General features: G+C 43.3%; 1 protein-coding gene across 4 annotated transcripts in view; it reads left to right on the forward strand.

Moving 5' to 3' along the window:
• Window positions 1–24,844, forward strand: part of MTFR1 (mitochondrial fission regulator 1) — a 63,899-nt gene that overhangs the window by 31,288 nt on the left and 7,767 nt on the right. For all 4 annotated transcript variants that reach the window (XR_008844251.1, XM_056522041.1, XM_056522043.1 and 1 more), the window contains exons 4-7: window positions 8,077–8,175; window positions 14,367–14,479; window positions 17,362–17,606; window positions 21,415–21,676. Coding sequence is in view for 3 of the 4 variants with exons in the window: in XM_056522041.1 (XP_056378016.1) it covers window positions 8,077–8,175; window positions 14,367–14,479; window positions 17,362–17,606; window positions 21,415–21,676 (719 nt within the window). In the remaining variant the exon portion in view is untranslated. The remainder of the gene's footprint in view (window positions 1–8,076; window positions 8,176–14,366; window positions 14,480–17,361; window positions 17,607–21,414; window positions 21,677–24,844) is intronic.

Raw genomic sequence — 24,844 nt, forward strand, 5'->3', positions numbered from 1 at the left:
ATCTTAAGAGGGACAGATATCCGGAGTGCAGGTATGTATTTAACCTATTAACCCCTCATCAGTCTCCTGCTCACCCACACCATATAACCCAGTGTATTGGGTTTAGTGTGGGTGAACAGATGACTTTTTCCTTTTACCTGTATGCCCTGCGTATAAAAGCCGGGCTAATAGCGTGTGGCACCGATCGTTTTGCTGCGCGCTATTAACCCTTTAGAAGCGCCGTTCAAAGTTGATCGCCACATCTAAAATGAAAGTAAAAGCTTCCCGGCAGCTCAGTCAGGCTGATCTGGACAATCGCAATGTCCCGATCAGCTATAATCCGAGCGGAGGTCCCCTCACCTGCCTCCGTCGTGTCCAATCGGTGATTGAATGCTCCAAGCCTGAGATCCAGGCCTGAGCAATCGACCGCCGATTACACTGATCTTTGCCTTTTCAATACACGGCAATGATCTGTGTATGATATCGGTATGTGCAGTGAAATAGCCACCAGGGGGGCTATAACACTGCAAATAAAAGTGTAAAAAAAAAAAAAGTTAATAAAGATCATTTAACCACTTAAGGACCTAGGGTGTATGGATACGCCTTGACGTCCTGGTACTTAAGGACCCAGGGCGTATCCATACGCCCGTGGGAATTTCGGTCGATATCGATCAGCAGGCACCCCGCGCAAATGCCCAGGGGGGGGTCATCAGACTAGACCCAACCCCCCCCCCCGCCCCCCCTGGGGCGACCGGCGCAAATCGCAAAGTGAATTCACACTTTCGATTTGCGCCGATTCCGGGTCATACGGGTCTATGGTGACCCGGAATAGAAGGGGGATCGCGGTTGTCTAAGACACTCACGATCCCCCTGTAGGCATAAGAGTGAGGTGGCAGGAGTGCCACCACTCCTATCCCTGCTATTGGTCTGCTATTGATCGTCGGAGGCGACGACCAATAGCAGACCGGGGGCGGGGGGGTTAACTTTCGTTTTCCCCGTCCTGCCCACCCACAATAGGCGGGGCAGAATGGGGAACCGAAGGGGACCGGGCGCCGACGTCCACTTACCGGTGCGGAGGCTGCGGCGACGGTGATTGGCGGGCGGCGTGACCTGCGTCAGGACGGCTCCCGGGATCCTACGGAAGCCGGTAAGTTGATCTGGAGGGCTACAGTCTGAGACTGTGGTCTCTAAACTGTAGCCCTCCAGATGTTGCAAAACTACAACTCCCAGCATGCCCAGAGAGCTGTTTGGGCATGCTGGAAAATGTAGTTTTGCAACAGCTGGAGGGCTGCAGTTTTAGACCACTATACAGTGGTCTCTAAACTATATCCCTCCAGATCTTGCAAAACTACAACTCCTAGCATGCCCACATAGCTGTTTGTTGTCTGGGCATGCTGGGAGTTGTAGTTTTGCAACATCTGGAGGTCCACAGTTTGGAGATCACTGTGCACTGGTCTAAAAACTGTAGCTCTCCAGATGTTGCAAAACTGCAAATCCCAGCATGCCCAGAAAGCAAACAGCTGTCTCGGCATGCTGTGAGTTGTAGTTGGGTACCTCCAGCTGTTGCATAACTACATCTCCCAGCATGTCCTTCGGTGATTAGTACATGCTGGGAGTTGTAGTTTTGCAACAGCTGGAGGCATACTGGTTGGAAAATACTGAGTTAGGTAACAGAACCTAACTGAAGGTTTTCCAACCAGTGTGCCTCCAGCTGTTGCAAAAGTACAACTCCCAGCATGCACGGTCTGTCAGTACATGCTGGGAGTTTTAGTTTTGAAACAGCTGGAGGTTTCCCCCCCCCCCATCTGAATATACAGGGTACATTCACATGGACAGGTTTACAGTAAATTTCCTGCTTCAAGTTTGGGCTGCGGCATATATTTTGCCACAGCGCAAACTCCTAGCGGGAAATTCACCGTAACCCCCCAATGCGAATGTATCCTAAAAACACTACACTACCACATAATAAAGGGTAAAACACAACATATACACCCCCTTACACTGCCCCCCCCCCCCCCCAATAAAAATTAAAAACGTCTTGTACGGCAGGGTTTCCAAAACGGAGCCTCCAGCTGTTGCAAAACAACAACTCCCTGCATTTCTGGACAGCCACTGACTGTCCAGGCATGCTGGGAGTTTAGCAACAGCGGGAGGCACCCTGTTTGGGAATCACTGGTGTAGAATACCCCTATGCAATCCCTAATTTAGTCCTCAAATGCGCATGGCGCTCTCTCACTTCGGAGCCCTGTCGTATTTCAAGGAAACCGTTTAGGGCCATATATGGGGTATCGCCGTACTCGGGAGAAATTGCACTACAAATTTTGGGGGTCTTTTTTTTTTTCCTTTTACCGCTTGTAAAAAGGAAAAGTTGGGGGCTACACCAGCATGTTGGTGTAAATTTTTTTTTTTTTTTACACTAACATGCAGGTGTTGCCCCATACTTTTTATTTCCACAAGCGGTAAAAGGAGAAAAAGACCCCCAAAATTTGTAACTCAATTTCTCCCGAGTACGGAAATACCCCAGATGTGGGCGTAAATTGCTCTGCGGACGCACAACAAGGCTCAGGAATGAGAGCGCACCATGTACATTTGAGGCCTAAATTGGTGATTTGCACAGGGGTGGCCGATTTTACAGCGGTTCTGACAAACGCAAAAAAATAAATACCCACATGTGACCCCATTTTGGAAACTACACCCCTCACCGAACGTGACAAGGGGTATAGTGAGCTTGAACACCCCACAGGTGTTTGACGAATTTTCATTAAATTTGGATGGGAAAATGAAAAAAATTATATTTTTTTTCACTAAAATGCTGGTGTTACCCTAAATTTTTCATTTTCACAAGGGAAAATAGGAAAAAAGCTCCCCAAATTTGTAACCCCATCTCTTCTGAGTAAGAACATACCCCATATGTGAATTTAAAGTGCTCTGCGGGCAAACTACAATGCTCAGAAGAGAAGAGCGCCATTGGGATTTTGTAGAGAAAATTTGTCCGGAGTTGAAGGCCACATGTGTTAACAAAGCCCCCATAGTGCCAGAACAAATGACCCCCGACACATGTGACCCCATTTTGGAAACTACACCCCTCTCGTAATGTAATAAGGGGTACATAGAGAATTTACGCCCCACAGGTGTCTGACAGATTTTTGGAACAGTGGTCCGTAAAAATGAAAAATAAAATTTTTCATTTGCACAGCCCACTGTTCCAAAGATCTGTGGGGTGTAAATACTCACTGCACCCCTTATTAAATTCTGTGAGGGGTGTAGTTTCCAAAATGGGGTCACATGTGGGGGGGTCCACTGTTCTGGCACCACGGGGGGCTTTGTAAACGCACATGGCCCCTGACTACCATTCCAAACGAATTCTCTTTCCAAAAGCTCAATGGAGCTCCTCCTCTTCTGAGCATTGTAGTTCGCCAGCAGAGCATTTTACGCCCTAACATGGGGTATTTCCTTGAGGGGTGTAGTTTCCAAAATAGTATGCCATGTAGGTATTTTTTGCTGTTCTGGCACCACATGGGCTTCCTGAATGCGACATGCCCCCAAAAAACCATTTCGGCAAAAGTTGCTTTCAAAAAGCCAAATGTGACTCCTTCTCTTCTGAGCATTGTAGTTCACCCGCAAAGCATTTTACGTCCTAACATGGGGTATTTCCGTACTCAGAAGGGATGGGGTTACAAATTTGGGGGGGCATTTTCTCCCATTACCCTTTGTAAAAATGGTAAATCTGGGGGGAAAACTGCACTTTAGTGTGAATATTTTTTTTTCCATTTACACATCCGATTTTAATGAAAAATTGTCAAACACCTGTGGGGTGTTAAGGCTAACTGGACCCCTTGTTACGTGCCTTGAGGGGTGTAGTTTCCAAAATGGTATGCCATGTGGTGTTTTCTGCTGTTATGGCACCATAGGGGCTTTCTAAATGTGACATGCCCCCCAAAAAAACATTTCAGAAAAATTCACTCTCCAAAATCTCATTGTCGCTCCTTCCCTACTGTGCCCGCCGAACACTTGACATACACATATGAGGTATTTCCTTGCTCGAGAGAAATTGGGTTACAAATTTTGGGGGCTTTTTCTCCTATTACCACTTGTAAAAATTCAAAAACTGGGTCTACAAGAACATGAGTGTAAAAAATGAAGATTTTGAATTTTCTCCTTCACTTTGCTGCTAGTCCTGTGAAACACCTAAAGGGTTAACACACTTACTGAATGTCATTTTGAATACTTTGAGGGGTGCAGTTTTTATAATGGGGTCATTTGTGGGTATTTCTAATATGAAGGCCCTTCAAATCCACTTCAAACCTGAACTGGTCCCTGAAAAATTCCGATGTTGAAAATTTTGTGAACAATTTGAAAATTGCTGCTGAACTTTGAAGCCCTCTGATGTCTTCCAAAAGTAAAAACATGTAAACTTTATGATGCCAACATAAAGTAGACATATTGTATATGTCAATCAATGTATAATTTATTTGGAATATCCATTTTCCTTATAAGCAGAGAGCTTCAAAGTTAAAAAAATGCAACATTTTCAATTTTTTCATCAAATTTTGGAATTTTTCACCATGAAATGATGCAAGTATCGACAAAATTTTACCACTAACATAAAGTAGAATATGTCACGAAAAAACCATCTCTAAATCAGAATGAAAGGTAAAAGCATCCCAGAGTTATTAATGCTTGAAGTGACAGTGGTCAGATGTTAAAAAAATGGCCGGGTCCTTAAGGTATATTTGGGATGGGTCCTTAAGGGGTTAACACCTTCCCTAATAAAAGTAAGAATCACCCCCCTTTTCCCATTTATAAAAAAAAATAAAATAAAACTGCGTAAATAAAAATAAACTTGTGGTATCGCCGCGTGCGGAAATTTCCCAACTATAAAAATATATTGTTAATTAAACCGCACGGTCAATGGCTTATGCTCAAAAAATTCCAAAGTCCAAAATAGGGTATTTTGGTCACTCTTTATATAATGGAAAAATGAATAAAAAGTGATCAAAAAGTCTGATCAATATAAAAATTGTACCGATAAAAACTTCAGATCACGGTGCAAAAAATGAGCCCTCATACCGGCCCTTACACAGAAAAATGAAAAAGTTATAGGGGTCAGAAGATGACCATTTTAAACGTATACATTTTCCTAAATGTATTTTTTATTTTATTTTTTGAAGTAATACAAAATCAAACCTATACAAGTAGGGTACCATTTTAACCGTATGGACCTACAGAATAAAGATAAGATGTCATTTTTATGTTCAATAAATCTTTATTGAAGAAAGTTTTTTCATATTTTCTCACAAACAAAATTACAAAAAACGCCAACATGACGTAACAATAGTAACATACAATCAAACAAAGCGCCTGATAAAGGTTACATAGAGTTAAGATTACGTTTACCACGAGTTCACCATTATGATAACTGCGTAGAAGCAGAAGCCCCCAAAAGTTATAAAATGGCATTTTTTTTCTTCTATTTTGTCGCACAATAAAAAAAAAAAAATCCGCTTCGCCGTCGATATTTTGATAAAATGACTAATGTCACTGCAAAGTAGAATTGGCGGTGCAAAAAATAAGCCTTCATATGGAATTTTAGGTGCAAAATTGAAAGTTATGATTTTGGAAGGTGATGAGGAAAAAAATCAAAATGCAAAAATGCAAAAACCCTGCGTCCTTAAGGGGTTAACTAAAGGTGTAACCGTGAACAATGTATTTTGTAGTTCTACACTGTTTACACAACTTCCCTTAAAGAGTACCCGTCACCAAATAAAACTTTTAGTATAGTGTTCCTTGTGTAATTAGCAGACACTTTCCCAATCACTTGCTTTTAAAATGATCAACATAAATATGTTTAAAATGTAATATAAAAAAACAGGTGGCGGTGTTCTGTTACCTGTCACAATTAATACAGGGAGTTTGGTCTCCTCCAGGCCTGGCAGGAGTCCAAACTCGGGAAGTACTTTTGGCTGCACTAAGCTTGTTTGACAGCTGCACAGAAAGTGAAAGCTCCACAGATTCTCAAAGAAAGTTGCACAGACTGAAGGCTGCAGGGGAGCCTCACTGATGGCAACACAGACTGAAACATGTACAGAGCTTGAGGTCTTCTATTCATCGCAGTGCTGCTACCATGTGAGGGTGGAAGTGGCCCCCCAGCAGGCTTCAGTGATGTCATGCCTGCTGGGAAACGCCCACTTTCTCCTGCTGGGAAATTTCACTATGTGAGCAAGAATAAAGGTAAGCTACACAGCTTTTTTTAAAAAAATTCAGAGCTTTAAAGGGCTGGAGGGGTGTTAGGAGTAGTTAGGGAACATAGTCTGAGGTAGTTTAGAACAGTTTATTTGATGACAGGCACTCTTTAAAGTCAATTGGAGACATTTAATAAAACCTGTGCAGAAGAAAACTTGATCACCTGCCCGTAGCAACCTTTTATTTTTTTTTGTGGATGTTTTAAAGAAATAAATAATGGACGCAATCTGATTGGTTGCTATGGGCAACTGGTCAAGTTTTCTTCTGCACAAGTTTTTGAAAAATTGCCCCAATAGGGAGCTGCCTTCCCAACCACCTCCATCAGCCGCAAGCAGGCCAAACTGCAAGATGGGAACACCCCCGTCTAAACCCTATCAAGTTGTTGTGACATGACCTGAATAGGGTTGTACACACAGGGTATCCTAGTAATATTAATGAACTGAAACTTGCTTGCAGTGACGAATGGTTCAGAATTCCTCTTCAACATTGTGCAAATCTTATTTGCAGCCACAGGAAATGTTTGTTGGAAGTGATTTCTGATAAAGATGGATCTACAGGTTATTAAGTTTAAGGGTTTTCTTTCTTTTCCTCCCGGGAACCATTGAGGTTTACCTATCATGCCCCCAAAAAAATCTGTAAGGGTACGTTCACACGTACGCAGACTTGATGCACAGGATTTTCTGTTGCAGATTTCAATGTAAACTAAATGACTGAGCACAGGTTCTAATCTGCAGTCACTGCGCAGGTGCATTCACACGGGCGTATTTGTCAGCCCCCTAAAGTGCTGCCCTCTTTGTGCCTGCTAATAACTGCAATCAGCCGCTACCAGCAGACTCACTGTGAAGTGCGAGTCGCAGTGTTTCCGCACATCGCGGCCGCTCCCCCGGCTCCCTGAGCTACACAGAGAGCGGCCGCGATGTGTGCGAGTACACTTCAGGGTAACTCTCACATCGCAGTGTGGCTGCTGGTAGCGGCGGATTGCCACTATTAGCAGGCACAAAGAGGGAAGCACTTTAGGGGCCTTTGTCAGCGAATCCGCTGACAAATACACCCGTGTGAATGCACCCTAAGGGTGGATCCACACACAGGCTTTTTTGGCAATTTTTATTGTCTTTTGAGCCAAAGCCAGAAGAGGATTTGAAAGGAGTTGCAATATAAATTAAGGACTTGTACTTCTGCCTCCCGTTAACAGTTGTTGCTTTGGCTCGAATACTGCAGCAGCAAAAAATGATGTGTGTGACACTGGCCTAATTGTAACTTGGATAACAAGTGCAGTAAAAACAACAAAATCCCATACTCTCCTCCCTTGCTCCTTATGGATGCCATGCTCTCTGCTGCGCTTCTCTTCTTCCTGCTTCAGATGACTGTTCGTGCAGTGATTAGCTGAGAAGGCATTACCTGCTGAACATATCACATAATCAAGAAAAAAGAGGACTTCTACAGGGACTGGGCACAGACAGAATGGCATCAGCATTGGAGGTGGATATGCGGACTAGGTTTTTTTTACTGCACAGGGAAGCATATCTAAAAAGTTAACTTTTTTGCTCAGAAAACCCCTTTTTTAAGAATGAAGATATTTCTTTTTTTCTATCGATCTGCAGTTCCCTTACTCCTGTTTGATGCTAGTATTTGTATAACAAAATGGCAAAATCGCCTGTGTGCTCGCAGTAAGTGTCCGTTATGTTGCCATCAAAAACCACAGAGCCAGTATTGTGAACAAAGCCTGAAAAATAAAACCTATTAAATAAATTGTATTGGTCACTTGGGATGGAAATGTTTCTGTGACATTGTGTCGTGATGAATTGAGTCCCTGATATTATATGCTTTTTCTCATGTATTTTGATTTGGTTTTAGGCACTTTGGTCAGGAAAACAATATGGATCTTCTCGGAGTTTAGTCCGGAAAATAGGTTCTAATCTCTCCATTTTACAGTCACCGAGAGTTCATTTGCAGGTATGAGGCCTTTCCATGCTCAGCAGATATATGCATTGTAGTGTTTTGTTGTTTTTGTCTGTTGATGTGCGATGTCTTTGTACAGTTTTGTTCTGAAGCCATTTCTCATTCCCTGTGCACTCAAATAAGTCCTCATATTAAAGGGGTACTCCGGTGGAAAACAATTTTTTTTTATTTTTTAAATGAACTGGTGCCAGAAAATTAAACAGATTTGTGAATTACTTCTATTAAAAAAATCTTTATCCTTGATGCCCGTATCAGAAACTGTCCAGAGCAGGAGAAAATCCTTATAGCAAACCTATGCTGCTCTGGACAGTTCCTGACACGGACAGAGGTGTCAGCAGAGAGCACCGAGGACAAGACAAAAAAGAAATTCAAAAAACAAAGAATTTCATCTGTAGTATACAGCTGCTAATAAGTACTGGAAGGATAAAGATTTTTTTAATAGAAGTAATTTACAAATCTGTTTAATTTTCTGGCACCAGTTCATTTAAAAAAAAAAAAATGATTTTTCCACCGGAGTACCCCTTTAAGGATTCTCTAGCCAGAGAATCCGAGGGTATATTAGAACCATGTGGACATTGCCATCCCCATAGACCAGTGTTTCCCAATCAGGGTGCCTCCAAGTTTTGCGCAAATCTTGTCAGACTTTTTGTGCATTTGCAATAGTAAATCTGCCCCATTGTTGTTACAGAGGGTATAAAACAAGAAGAATGTAAAGGTTATTTCTGGTTCATGATATTCCTACATGCCCATTATTCATGAGGTAATGGACTTGTTCTGAAAACTTTTAGCAGATTCCACGTAGTAGTTGCCATAATGTGTACATGATATGAACCCAGTGTCTTATAATAGTAATAAAGGATGGGTTATGTAGCTGTTATAAGTGTGTGGGTGACTGAAGAATTCCCTGCACCATGTTTTCCTATGTAGATTATTCAGGAGACTGTAAGGGGAATGTGGGAGCGATGCAAATACTTGTATAGTCCGGACAAGGATATCTTTGTTCTCTCATAAAACAGTAAGTGTATTGTGCTGAATGAAAATTCCATTTATGTTTACGGTACTTTCTAATCCTCCTGAAGACATACCTGGCCTGTGTAAGGTGCGGATGAACAAGCTAGCATTTACATTTTTTTTTAGGTGTTTTTTTAGGTTTGAGCATAGCAACTCCCTAACTTTGTGCGGATTTACACTCCCCCACCTAATACTTTCCCCAAACTTTAGGATTAGAGAGAGTCCAGGACCGTTTCTGACCAGTTTCTCATGATCTTACGGTGCATACTGTGTGCATTTTTGTCCTGTGGTCCCACAGAGAATATGCTGATTGCAAGGGGTTAAAGAACTATCAATTTGTATAAAAATAAAGGATTACACAGCATAGGTCACCCCTGTAAGGCCCCTTTCACACTACAGGTATCATCCTGTAAAAAACCTCCGTTATTACTCCCGGCAAAAAGTCCTGAGAACGGCCGTCAAATAATCCCATTCATGTCAATGGGATTTTTTGAACATCCTTTTGCATCAGGCACGTCCACTTTTACTAATGTCAGTTATTTTTGCCGACGCCAAAGACTGTGCATGCACTACTTTTTGGTCCGGCAAAAAAAAAATGGTGAAAAATTTAACATTGAAGTCTATGGGAACTGGATGTTGGGAAAAAAAAAAAAAAAAAAAAAACATCCGTTATCAGTTATTGTCAGGGTTTTTACCCTCCTTTTTTTTTTTTTGTACTGAGCATGCTCAGTACAGCTTTACAAAGAAGGGTTAAAAACCTGATAAAAAAAAATGACTGTAACTGGTAATAATGGATGATAACTGATGAACAACATCATTTTTTTTTTTTAAAGAAAAAGCCCAATAAAAATAATGGATGATGGTCATCAGTTATCATCCGTTATTACCAGTTATTGCATCCTTTTTTTTTTTTTTTTCCATCCATTATACCTGTAGTGTGAAAGGGGCCTAAAGTATTTATTTATTAATTTATTTGCAAACAGTGCGCCAACAGCTGTCCAGGCATGCTGGGAGTTGTAGTTTTGCAACAGCTGGAGGCACATTGTTTGGAATACACTGCTGTAAGGTCATGTTCACACATCCGGAATTTCCACAACAGTAGCAGAGTCCCATCATATTCAATTTGATTCTGCTGTGCTGTGCACAAGGGGAATATCTGATCCAGATGTTTCTAGCACCGAAATTCCAATTTCCGTGTCTGCAGAAAGAATGAACCTGTCCATTCTTTCTGCAAAGCTCGCACGGAATGCATAGACATCTTTTGAGATGGCACATTCCCATGCAATCCTAGTACTGGCATGTTATGCCGATGCCCTCAGTCTGCGTAATGTCCCAACAGAGATTTTTCATACAGACGTTCTTGAAGTGTGAACATAGCCTAAGGCTTAGGCCCTTAAATGTGTACTCCACACGAAGACCCTTATCAATGTTACTGTCCCTCCCCAGCCTAAATAATGCCAGCCTGTTACCGCCTAGGCCCAGCAGTGCCATATTTGACGCTCCAGGCATGTTGGTATCGGCTCTTCCGGGCACCCCTGTGGCGGTGGGTACCGGTGTAATAATTGGGGGTTAGCACTAGATGTTTTTGGTGCTAATGCTAAGCCCTGGCTTAGTAATGGATTCTGTTTATTAGACAGCTTCCACTACTAAGCCTGTAAAGTAAATAGAGGAAAACAAAAGTTTAAAACTTTTATTTCAAAAAACACTCCCTCACAAGCCCTCGTTAACCATTTTGACATAAAAAAAATAAAAAAAAATAAAAAAATTGTCGTAGTCCACAGGATAAACGGATCTGAAATGAGAAGGGGAAAAAAAAAAAAAGGAAAATAGGTTAGTACATTTATTGTAACCCACCCGCACATTTCCTGCCTGCACCGCATGACTACAACTCCCAGCATGCCCTTACAGTAAGGACATAAAGGGAGTTGTAGTCATGCAGCAGGACTGGGGGGAGATGTGCAAGCGGGTAACAAGCTTCTCACCTGCCCCCCACTACATGACTACAACTGCCAGCATGCCCTTACTGTAAGGACATGCTGGGAGTTGTAGACATGCGGCACGGGCGGGTGACAAGCTTGTCATCCGCCCGCCCATCTAACACACTCCCCCAGTGCCGCACAACTACAATTCCCAGCATGTCCTCACAGTAAGGACATGCTGGGAGTTGTAGTAGTGTTTCATGGGTGGGAGATGTGCGGGTTGGTGATAAGATTGTCACCCTCCTGTACATCTCCACCGTGCCTGTGAAAATGAAAGTACAAAAAGTCTCACTGCGACTTTTAGAAAATGCTGTCATAGGCAAGTTTGTAAACCAAGTCTGACCTTGCTTACACTTGCGACTTTTTGAAGGGGGTTTGCGACATTTATTTGCTTGGGTGCGACATTCGCAATGATAAATCCTGGACCACTGCAAAGTAAAAACGGAAAATTGCTTAGGTAGGGCTGATTGGTATTTTTTGCTTACCCACAAAAGTCGTGCAAAAAATTGGTAAGGTGCACTTGCAACATTTTGGGTGACTTTAGGAAGCAAAAAAGCTTCTTAAATCCCTTGATATATCTCCCTCTGTATCTTTTAGGGTGCATGGAAACAGAGACATGTTTTGTGGAGTGTTAAATGCTTTTTTTTCTGAGTATTTCTTTATATTGCACTAAACCTTCAACTGCTATATCTCTTTACCTGCTTCATCTGTTCTATGAAGGATCGAGCGTCTGAACCCCCGTAGGTCAGTGCTCGATGAGTGCTGCATGTTCGGTGTTCTCATGCATGTTTGTCTGTGACTTGTAATAGTCAGGTTTTGTAAAGTCAACATTTTTTTTTTTTTTCTAATAGTTTTATTTCATTATCACTTATCGGACACTTGTGACTTGTGGTGATCTTCATTTATTGCATGTCCTATTCTGTATATACCGTATTCAGCAAATACAAGAATCATAATGTTCATTGCATCTCCTAAATTGTGAGTGGTGCTGCATACAATGTAAGACCAAAAGAGATTTAGTTTCTCCTTAAAGGGGTATTCCAGGAAGAAACTATTTTTTTTATATATCAACTGGTTCCAGAAAGTTAAACAGATTTGTAAATTACTTCTATTAAAAAATCTTAATTCTTTCAGTACTTATGAGCTTCTGAAGTTAAGGTTGTTCTTTTCTGTCTAAGTGCTCTCTGATGACACGTGTCTCGGGAAACGCCCAGTTTAGAAGCAAATTCCCATAGCAAACCTCTGCTAAACTGGGCGGTTCCCGAGACACGTGTCATCAGAGAGCACTTAGACAGAAAAGAACAACCTAAACTTCAGAAGCTCATAAGTACTGAAAGGATTAAGATTTTTTAATAGAAGTAATTTACAAATCTGTTCAACTTTCTGGAGCCAGTTGATATCTAAAAAATTTTTTTTTCCTGGATAACCCCTTAAGGACCCTGGGTTTTTCCATTCTTAGCTTAAAAAAATCATATTTCTTTAAATTTTGCACATAAAAATCCATATGATGGCTTATTTTTTGCGCCACCAATTCTACTTTGTAATGACGTCAGTCATTTTACCCAAAAATCTATGGTGAAAGAGAAAAAAAAAATAATTGTGCAACAAAATTGAAGAAAAAACACCATTTTGTAAATTTTGGAGGCTTCAGTTTCTTCATGATTAAAATGATACCCTCCTTATATAGGTTTGATTTTGTCGCGCTTCTGAAAAAAAAATCATAACCACATGCAGGAAAATTTATATGTTTAAAATGGTCAACTTCTGACCCCTATAACTTTTTTATATTTCCGCGTATGGGGCTAATTTTTTGCGCAGTGATCTGAAGTTTTTAACGTTACCATTTTGTATTGATTGGACTTATTGATCGGACTTTTTATTAATTTTTTTCATGATATAAAAAGTGACCAAAAATACACTATTTTGGACTTTGGAATTTTTTTTTGCGTGTACGCCATTGAAAGTGCGGTTTAATTAAATATATATATTTATAATTTGGACATTTCGGCACGCGGTGATACCACATATGGTAATTTCTATTTACACGTTTTTTTTGTTTTTTTTTAAATGGGAAAAGGGGAGTGATTCAAACTTTTATTAGGGAAGGGGTTAAATGATCTTTAGTCACTTTTTTTTTCTCTCTATTTTAATTTTTTTTTTGCAATGTTATAGCCTCCATAGGGGGCTATAACACTGCACACACTGAGCTTTTACATTGAGCACTGGTTTCTCATAGGAAACCATTGATCGATGATTCTGCCGCTTGACTGCTAGTGCCTGGATCTCAGGCAATGAGCAGTCATTTGGCGATCGGACACCAGGAGGCAAGGTAGGAGACCCTCTTCGTGCCCTATAGCTGTTCGGGACACCGCGATTTTACTGTGGCGGTCCCGAACAGCCCCCTGAGCTAACCGGCATTAGTTTACTTTCACTTTAGATGAGGCAATCAACTTTGAACGCTGTGTCTAAAGGGTTAATAGCGCCGCACCGCGATCAGTGCCGCGCGCTATTAGCCATGGGTCCACCCGTTATAGAACGGGAGCACACAGGGCATACAGGTATGCCATGGGTCCTTAAGAGGTTAAAGGGGTACTCTATTGCCCCAGCGCTCAGAAAACTTTGCTCCCAACGCTGGGTTTGAGTTGCTGTGGTTGCGACGTCACTGACACTCCCTTTGTGAGGTCATGTCACACCCCCTCAATGCATGTTTATGGGAGGGGCATTGCTGACCCCACACCCCCTCCCATAGACTTGCATTGAGGGAGGGGGAGTGATGTCACGACCCTCGCAGCCTGCACCCATAGCTTGGAACAAAATGTTTTGAGCGCTGGGGCAATGGAGTGCCCCTATAAGGAGAGCATTATAAAGATGTGTGAAGACTTATAGGCCATTCTTGTTCCACTAGGAATTCTTGGAAGAAAGGATGTAGAAAACATTTCTCACACCACCTTTTCCAGGTAGCTTTCCCTTACAGACAGTGTTTCACTTCAACTAGGAGTCTTAGAAAATGACTGGGAATGTATGCCAAGCCAGAGATTTCTGGATTGGCATACATTCCCAGTCATGTTCTAAAACTCCTAGTTAGAGTAAACCTTCCTGGAAAAGGTGGTGTGTGAGAACTGCTTTGCATATCCTTTTATCACATAAAATAAAGTACCATGCTTAGTTATGATTAGGAATTTGTATTTTTTTCAGCTTATTCCATATCCTGTAGCAATAAATGGCAGGAGTCTAAATGGAGCCGTAGCTTCATTTGCTGATGTAGGCTGGGTCGTAGATGAGGAGGCAGAAGCAAGTGCGAGACTCAGGTGAGTGCAGAAAACTTAGTATTGTTTGGTATGTAGTAGATCTGTTTCCTGATTCTTTGTAGTGCTATTATATTCTCCCATGTAGGAGGAAAGAACTTTTCGCTAGTTCTGTGTACATTCTCCGTTGGTGACCTTACTTGGCCACGATTAAAGGTTTACATGAGTTACACTACAGAGTAATGGGGTGTTTCCCAACCAGGGTGTCTCCAGATGTTGTAAAACTACCACTCCCAGCATGCCTGGACAGCCTTTGGCTGTCCGGGCATGCTGGGAGTTGTAGTTTTTCAACAGCTGGAGGCACCCTGGTTGGGAAACACTGGAGTAATGTATAACTTTAGAAGTCTTTTGCCCCATATTTAAAGCAGCGATCATATTTGCAGTGTAGGCTCAGGTCAGATCGCAGTTCTTGTCATCAAAATGATCAAAACCAGATATACCTGACAGACCCCATTTTAAATTAACAAGGTCCTTTCAATGTCAGTTGAATGATCCGGCATGGTGTTCCTGTTTGTTACAAGCAGAAGCCATGATACATGTGAACAGTGTCTAAGCAAGGCTAGAGCATCAAGGCAATATGGGATAGAAATACTTTTTAAATAGTCAGATCACTAGCACTTCTACTGGGCTACTATTTCCATATGCACTGGGGCTCAGCCTGTTAAAGTCAGTTTTGCAGAGAACATCCCGCTCAACTGGATCCACTGGATATGGTAGACATGATGTTTTGACATAACAAACACATCCTGTCATGTACAGTACACTGCATCACACCCATCTGCAAAGGTAAGGTGGACGTGTCACTGATGCCTCCCTCAGTGCCCCATGGTATCACAAGGAGGACACTTGGCAGCTGCAGGGCAATGGAAATCCTATCACCCAACGCTCTTGCCCTGTCACTTAGGTCTATGGACCGCAGCTGTATGCTGCAGCCTATAGTGCACCGTGCAGAACGTCAGCGTGGTGACGTAGGCATTTGCGATAGCGCCCCTCATCGCACGCTCCTCCATCAGGACGGAGGATGCGGTCCAGCAACAGCAACCACCGCTGGGCCCGCTGAGATGCCGAGCCCCTGAGCCTGCCAGAGCAGTAATGCATAGCAGGGAATCGGAGAGGAAAGGGGAGGGGGGTTGGTGAATGAATGAGTTAATAATGTGGCACAGGAGGTGATAGAGGGGGGGGGGCTGAAATATAATGGCACAGGGGGCATCAGAGGGAGAGGAATTTAATGGCTCAGAGGGGCAATATAATGGCACAGGGGGCATCAGAGGGAGGGGGATTTAATGGCTTGGGGGGGGAATATAATGGCACGGGGCATCAGAGGGAGGGGAATTTAATGGCTCAAAAGGGGAATATAATGGCACAGGGGCATCAGAGGGAGGGGGATTTAATGGCTTGGGGGGGGGAATATAATGGCACGGGGCATCAGAGGGAGGGGAATTTAATGGCTCAAAAGGGGAATATAATGGCACAGGGGGCAGCAAAGGGGGATTATAATGGCTCGGGGCATCAGAGGGGAAATAAAATGGCACAGGGGAATGATATAGCACAGGGCGGATGATAAAGGGAGAGGGGGGGGGATGAAATGGCACAGGTGGGCGTAGCAGCCACATTTCTAAAGCTGGTCTGCCTACCTGATGACGGGTTGTACCAACCTGAAGGGGGGGACCCTATCTTCCTAATTGGGGGGTACTTATTAGGGGTCCTATCTACCTAATGGGGTGACATACTGGTCTACCTATTAAGTTTCTATAAATAAAGACCTTATTGACATACTATTTTTTATTTAGTTGAAATTATTTATTTCAGACAAGTACCGTATTTATCGGCGTATAACACGCATTTTTTAGGCTAACATTTTTTGCCTAAAGTCTATCTGCGTGTTATACACCGATAAGCCGCTGCAGTTCAATGATTTAAAGCGGGTGCTTTAAATCAATGAACTGCAGCGGCTTTTGCAGGTCCAGAGACCTGCCGTCGCTGCCGGCTTCTCTGCCCCTGCCTATCCTGGGGTCCAGAGAGTGCCGGGGCCGATGCCCCATTACCTCCCCCATCACCCCCCCCGGTTTTTCTTACCCCGCAGAGGACCCCAGGAAAGGCAGGGGGAGAGAGGCCGTCGCTGCCCGCTTCTCTCCCCCTGCCTTTCCTGGGTTCTCTCCCCCTGGCTATCGGCGCCGCTGCCCCATTACCTCCCCCATCCCCGGTTTTATGATTACCTGGGGTCGGGTCCGCGCTGCTTCTGGCTCTGGTCCGTGGTGCTTCTGGCTCCGGTGTGACGTCTATGCGCTGTGAGGCATAATGACGAGTGCCACGACGTCACTCGTCATTATGTAGCACAGCTCATAGCAAGGACGCATAGACGCCGGATCGGAGCCAGAAGCAGCGTGGACACGACTCCAGCAACAGGTAATCATAAAACCGGGGATGGGGGAGGCAATGGGGCAGCGGCGCCGATAGCCAGGGGGAGAGAAGCGGCGGCAGCAGGGCTCTAGACCCCAGGAAAGGCAGGGGGAGAGAAGCGGGCAGCTACGGCCTCTCTCCCCCTGCCTTTCCTGGGGGCTTCTGCGGGGTCAGAAACAGTGTATCGGGGTATACACATGCGCACACACACACCCTCATTTTACCAAGGGTATTTGGGTAAAAAACTTTTTTTACCCAAATATCCTTGGTAAAATGAGGGTGCATGTTATAGGCCGGTGCGTGGTATACCCCGATAAATACGGTAGATTGTGCTCCGTTGTAGTCCCTTGGTCAAGTATTTTCCACACCCCTGAGCTGTGCTGAAAGAAAACAATGAGGAATGCTCCTACTAGTAACGTAAACTTTCTTGCTATAGAATGAGCAATAAGACTGTTTCTATTAGTAACATGAGAACTATCTTGCAGGACTCAGAACAATTGGCACCACCGTCTGTCACCAGAGGATGGCATAACTCACTTTGACACACCAATACGGAGACAAGTGTCAATGCCCAGTTTATTGAGAGTTGAACCACCAGAGGTCAAACCTCAGTCCCCAACCAATGAAGACGCTTTGCAGAAGATCAATGCACTGGAAGGGGAACTTGCCAACTTGAGGGCCCAGATAGCAAAGATAGTTACCTTCCAGGAGCAGCAGAGTGTGACAGCAGGTACAGTATTACAAAATTACCCACGATTCAAGTTATTTGTGCTGTAAGTTAAAGTGGAAAGCGGCATAGTTCATGGGCTTGCATGGTGATGCAGTGTTTAACTGAATGTAGCTGGCTGCAATACCAGACATAGCCCATAGACAAGAATGATACTGTTTCTGGAGGAAAAGGCATTTTTCTATGGCCATGCAAAGATTATAACTGATCACCTGTGGATAGGTGGTAAGTATTCGATCGATGGGCATCCGACCTCTGGGACACCCTCTGATCAGTCCCATAGTGAGTAAGTGGAGCTGCAGAAAGCAGGCTGGACCTCCACTTGTTGTGGTGGCTAGTGTTCTTGTGTTTGGTGGGGTCCCAATCGTCAAGCCCCCATCAGTTAGATGCTTATCACTTACCTAATCACTTTATGAAAGAGTCTGGAAACTTTAGTAAAGGGAATATGTAATCAGCATCACCCACACTAACCTATTGGTATAGGCTTGTAGTGTGGGTGACTCTGATGACAAATGGTACTTACAGTTTGATGATCGGAGCCTCCTTGCTCTGATATTCACATTTTCCTATATGTGCAAATGAAGGAGCTTGGTGCACAGGTGTGTTCCCAAGCCCGGAGTGTACCTGTAGATAAAAGACCGGCGGGGGGGGGGGGCGCCTCATGTATTACCACTTAGACCCTGTAGGGAATAAGGTGGAGGGAAGGGCTTTGCTGGCCCTTTAAGTAATGGCCGCTCACCTGGAGCGAATATAAAATTAGCATATAACCCAACAGAGTGGGTAACCAATGAAAACAGGAACAGCTGCTGTGCCCAGGGTTCCAGGAGAAGGGATGATCCAATCCTGAAGGAAGTAGGTAAAAGTAGAGGAAAATAACCCTTTGGATGGCGCTGCTGTGTCCAAAAAGAAGTGACGTCCAAACCAGGAATATTTCAAAGCACTGGAGTGGTTTATTAAAGAAAAAAATAATAAACAGTATACAAAAAAGAATAACACGTTTCGGGGGAGCCACCCCCTTCCTCAGATCAGCGTAAGGGTACATAGATACAGCCAGAGTATATATACATTCAAAAATTGGCACCAGTACAAAAAGTCATTACATCATACATCAAACAGTGCGTATTCTCTTAAATTACATGGAAATATACAGTGTCATGAATCAAAATGCCAGTATGTTAACATGCAGAGTCAGTATTAATGATATTCATACTACAAAGTGTGAATGACCAGAGATCAGCGCTGTCACGGAGCCTGCAACATCCGGCTTCCAGATGTCAACATCCTGCAGGTGATGTTTGACAGCGCTGGAGCCAGAGGCTGTGGTGCGCCGCTGTGCCTGTGCGTCCACGTGACCATAGAGGTCCTATCAGGAAGAAGGGGCAGGTGCAGCTGTCATCGTTCCTGCCGTGGACAACTCAGATCCGTCAGGACAGACAGAGATGTACACCGCAGACCACGGCACCTTCGGATGCGCATAAATACCGGAACAGATGGAATGCGCCTGCGATAACAGAGCGCAAGAATGGAGCCATAAATCAAATGAAAAAGCGCACATAAGTGTATTGCAGCAAGCAATATAGAGTACATTCATGACATAGAAAGTACTACATGGTGGCATAATAAACAGGATGCTTATGCTGACATAGGGCACACCATTTGGGTATTTAAGTTATGGTGCATGCATGTGGGCTGGCAGAAAAAAGAGCATTTATAGGGAGTTGTGTTGTGTAACATAATACTACATGCAGATAGGGGTACACAGTGGCATTGCATACGGTTAAAGAGTAATAAATAAATGAGTGGATAAAAAAAATCACACTAGGAGTAGAAAAATGTTATTTTTGGACATAATAAGTAGCATAAAACACAGAAGTGACCAAAAAATATATAAATAAAAGATGAGGTGGGACCACATGGAGACATAAATATCTGGTTATAAGGGCATAAATTTTTTTTATTCTCAGCATAAGGTATATATGGGTCCGGAGGTGCCATGGTCTATAGGTATACGCACACTCGATGCGCCTGTGGATCACGGCACTTCATAACATACCTGCGGTGTACACCTCTGTCCGTCCCGACAGTTCCGACAGATCTGAGTTGTCCACGGCAGGAGCGATGACAGCTGCACCTGCCTCTTCTTCCTGATAGGACCTCTATGGTCATGTGGACGCTCAGGCACAGCGGCGCACCACAGCCTCTGGCTCCAGCGCTGCCAAACATCTCCTGCAGGATGTTGACATCTGTAAGCCGGATGTTGCGGGCTCCGTGACAGCGCTGATCTCTGGTCATGCACACTTTGTACTATGAATATCACTGTTTGATGTATGATCGCTGTAGCTCCGCCCCTTTTTGTACTGGCACCAATTTTTAAATGTATATATACTCTTGCTGTATCCATGTACCCTTACACTGATCTGATTAAGGGGGAGGCTCCCCTGAAACGCGTCATCCTTTATTGTATACTGTTTATTATTTTGTGCTTTAATAAACCACTCCAGTGCTTTGAAATATTCCTGGTTTGGACGTCACGTCTTATTGGACACAGCAGCGACATCCAAAGGGTTATTTTTCTCTACTTTTACCAAGCCCCGAGTTTACTGTGACATCCGTATAGCATCCTCATTGTAATGCCCTCCTCCGCTGCAGAATGGAGCTCCACTTTGCATCTAGAACCCTCTCCTCCACTGTGAAATATCTCTCATGAGCTGAGAGATTTCATGTCATGTCACTGATGCAGGCAGAATGAAGCTCTATTCTGCAGCAAAGGAGGCTGATAGAGATGAGCGAACTTACAGTAAATTCGATTCGTCACGAACTTCTCGGCTCGGCCGTTGCTGACTTTTCCTGCATAAATTAGTTCAGCTTTCAGGTGCTTCCGTGGACTGGAAAAGGTGGATACAGTCCTAGGAGACTCTTTCCTAGGACTGTATCCACCTTTTCCAGCCCACCAGAGCACCGGAAAGCTGAACTAATTTATGCAGGAAAAGTCATCAACTGCCGAGCTGAGAAGTTCGTGACGAATCGAATTTACTGTAAGTTCGCTCATCTCTAGAGGCTGAGCACAGAGTAGGAGGGCATTACTTTGAGGAGGCTGACCGGACGTCACAATACACTCAGGGCCTGGGAACGCCCTCCGGCACACTAAGTTCAATCATTTACACATCTAGATAACAGAATATTGGGACAAGCGAGGCACCGATCATCCAACTGTAAGTACCGTTGTCATCAGTGTCACCCGCACTACAAGCCTGTACCAATAGGTTAGTGTGGTTGATTAGCTTTCAAATTAGACTTTTTTTTTTTTTTTTGTCCATTTATATTTTCTCCATTATGAACCCCATTATTTCCTTTTTTATATTCTGAATGAATAATTTTATGACACTAAATCAGTGTTTCCCAACCAGGGTGCCTCCAGCTGTTGCAAAACTACAACTCCCAGCATGCCCGGACAGCCTTCGGCTGTCCGGGCATGCTGGGAGTTGTAGTTTTGCAACAGCTGGAGGCACCCCCTGGTTGGGAAACATTGCACTACATAAGTATGTACAAAAGCTGCATCCAATTTCAAGCTAATTCACAAGACAACCACTATGGCTGCCCTTCCCATTGACACTTTGGCTAAAATGGGCTGTTGCAATTGAATAGAAAAATTGTAAGTATCTCCGTAAAGAAACCTACTTGCCAAACCTTGCTATTGATCTGGCTACAAGATGAATAGCTTTACATCCTAAATCCTTAGTCCTTAGTGCATTCCGTGCTAATGTAACTGATATTTGTTTTAACACACATTTTTGGAATGTCATTTTTACAGTGTCTAGTCCTACAACTGCATTTTACCCCGGAGGTCCTCCTTTGGGTGGACCGCCACCACCCCCTCCTCCGCCGCCACCCCCTCCACTACTACCTGGTCTTCAACGCAGCATCTCCGCTATTGACCTCATCAATGAGAGAAAAGGAAAGAAAACCAGCCCAGATACCACAGTGTTCGACAGCGTACCAAAGCAGCCTGAGATACCAAACATGTTAGATGTCCTTAAAGACATGAATCGAGTGAAGTTGCGCTCAGTTAAAAGGTAACTTGCTTGTGTATCTAGCCTGTAAATGTGTGTCTGAAATGTCTGTTCATTCACCTCTAACATTGGCACCACAAGACAGAAGACAATACAATAAGCAAAAGTCATATTCAGACAATACATCTATATCTTGTCAGTGTCATGGGGAGAGGGGGATTCTATGGTTTATTAGATGGGGACATTCATGGGATATTCCAGCAAGATACATTTGTCATATCTACATGATAGGTCTCACCTCATGTGGTTGTAATGGATTTAATATATATAAAATCATATACATATATATTGGCTGGAAATTCTCTTTAGTAGCTTAAAGGGGTATTCCGGCGATGAGCTTATTTAAAAAAAAACTAGTTAAAAGGGTATCCTAAGGATAGGGGATAAGTTTGAGATCGCGGGGGGTCCGACCGCGGGGGCCAGGCTCTCCGGACAGATAGCGGGTGTCGACCCCCGCACGATGCGGCGGCTGACACGCCCCCTCAATACATCACTATGGCACAGCCGGAGATTGCCGAAGGCAGCGCTTCGGCTCTGCCATAGAGTTGTATTGAGGGGGCGTGTCGGCCGCCGCTTCGTGCGGCTGTCGGGGCCCCGTACAGGAGATCACGGCGGGCCCCAGCGGTCGGACCCCCCGCGATCTGCAACTTATCCCCTATCCTTAGGATAGGGGATAAGTTGTTCACCACTTGTTCACTACTGGACTACTCCTTTTAAGGAAGGGGATTTAAAAAACAAACCTACTCTAAGGGTGCATTCGCACCACGTTTTTGCATTACAGTTTCCGTATACGTTTTCTATGTGAAAACCGTATTGAAAACCGTATGCATTGACTCTCCATTGAAAACCGTATGCTAAATGATGCATCAGGTTTTGTCCATTCTGCATCCTGTACGGTTTTGTCCGTTTTTTTCCCGTACCCAAAACCGTAGTCTACCACAGTTTTTGGTCCGGGTGAAAAACTGTATTAAACCGTATGTGTTGTGTTTTTTTTTTTTTTTTAACATGGGAGTAAATGGGAACCGTACAGAACATATGTGCGTACAGTTCCATCTGGTCAGCACCATACGGTTTTTGACTTTGCACAGTTTTTTTTTTTTTCTTGGAATTTCAATCAAACAAGTGAAACTTTATTCATAATGGAGTGGAAAGTTAAAAACGTATACGGTTTTTTTTTCTTAAAAAACGGATGAAACCGGACATCATTTTTTAAACCGTGTACAGTTTTTAACTGTATACGGGTTAAAATTTGTACTCACTTTTTGATACAGTTTAGTCCGGTTTTGAGAAATCAGGTTTTCAAACTAAAACTTGATACGGAACTGTATTGGTGGTGTGAATGCACCCTTACCTACCGCGCTCTCAAACTGTGGCAAGTATAGCAAGTATATTTCTAGTGACTTGACACAATTGTGAAGTAAACCAGACATAAAATATGCTCCGCAGGCGCTCAGGTCTGTGTGTTGTGGGAAAGTGTTATGCACTTGTCATAAAATTTATGGGCTTAATCCCTAGATTGTGGTGTTCTATTACAGATGTAAATGTTTTCCTTATAGTTTTATAATCCTATTAAAGCCGTCCAAATTTTTTTTTTTTTGCGTCACACAGATATGTTAAAAATTTTGATTAGTTGAGGTAGCTGTAGCAAGAAACATGCGACTGCGCACTTCTCTCTACTGCTTGCCATCTGATCAAGTTTTTTATTTTTATTTTTTTAAATGCCAAGAACACGTTAAAGGAAAACAGTCATCTGTTCACACACACTAAACCCAATACACTGGGTGAACAGGAGACAGATGAGGGGTTAAATGGGTTAAATACATACTTGCAATCCGGAGATCTGTCCCTCCGAAGATCTTCTTCCATCTTCAGTGAATTGCGCGCTGGAGGCGGGCCCGCCGGCTCAATTTGAATATTCATTGTCACGGGTCACGTGAGTGCTCAGTCAGCGCAGCACTCACATGACCCGCGGCAATGAATATTCATATTAAGCCAGTGGGCCCGCCTCCAGCGCGCAATTCACTGAAGATGGAAGAAGATCTTCGGAGGGACAGATCTCCAGAGTGCATGTATGTATTTAACCCTTAACCCCTCCTCTGTCTCCTGTTCACCCGCACTGTAATCTAGTGTATTGGGTTTAGTGTGGGTGAACAGATTACAGTTTTCCTTTTAGGGTACATTCACATGTACAGGATCTGCTGCATATTTTCTGCAGCTGAATTTGCTATCCATTGAAGTTAATGGTCAGCAAAATCAGCTGCACAAAATATGCAGCAAAAATATGCAGCAGATACTGTACATCTGAACGTACCCTTAATGATTTTTTACATTGCTGCGCACAAATGCAATAACCTGTATTGATGTGGAGCTGGTGCTCATTAACTCTTTCCTTCTTAAGCAGTTTAAGCCTGTTTTCTGTTGCCGTTGAATCAATGGCACACTGCTGGATTGCAAGGTACCTTGTGCTGTGAACTGTTCCCCACGGTGTGTCATCCTTGGGATGTGGTTTTAGTCCTAGTCCTTCACTTTCACAATGCTTTCAATGTCATATAGAGTAATCTCTTCCTTTTTACCTTCTTATTTTTGCTAAATATTGTGAAACCCATTACATTCACTGTAATTTAAGTTTGTCTCTGCACTTTGTGTATATATTGTGTACACGAGAGATGCGGGGGGCTCAGCTACCTATATCGGGGTGCTACCCTGCGTATAGAAGCCAACAACACAAACTATTGCCAGGAAATGCAATAGCACACCCAAAATATAATTACTAAAGCAAATATTGGATTTTATCAGACATAAATGCAGCAGGCAGGGACTTAGTTGAAAACAATAAAAAACAGAAAAAGAGGGATAGTTTACAGCAAGAGGGGGCATTAGACTTACTCTGCAGTACAGATGGTTCAAAGTGGTATAACAACGCACCTAAATATCATATGACAATATATGCAGTAAAGCTCAAAAATACCATAAGTATACCCCAGGCAATATAAATACTGTATATGAACACTAATGTAAGGAAGATTCAAGTAAGCCTGCACTAAATGAGAAATTGCAATGGTAAATAGGCTAAAAGACCATGTGCGAAAAACTGCATCAGTTCACTCAGTGGTAATCTGGATCAGTGTTAAGGCTGGGTTCACACCATGTTTTTGCAATACAGTTCCCGTA

The sequence above is a fragment of the Hyla sarda genome, chromosome 5, assembly GCF_029499605.1.
Source record: "Hyla sarda isolate aHylSar1 chromosome 5, aHylSar1.hap1, whole genome shotgun sequence".
NCBI classification, from domain to species: Eukaryota; Metazoa; Chordata; class Amphibia; order Anura; family Hylidae; genus Hyla; species Hyla sarda.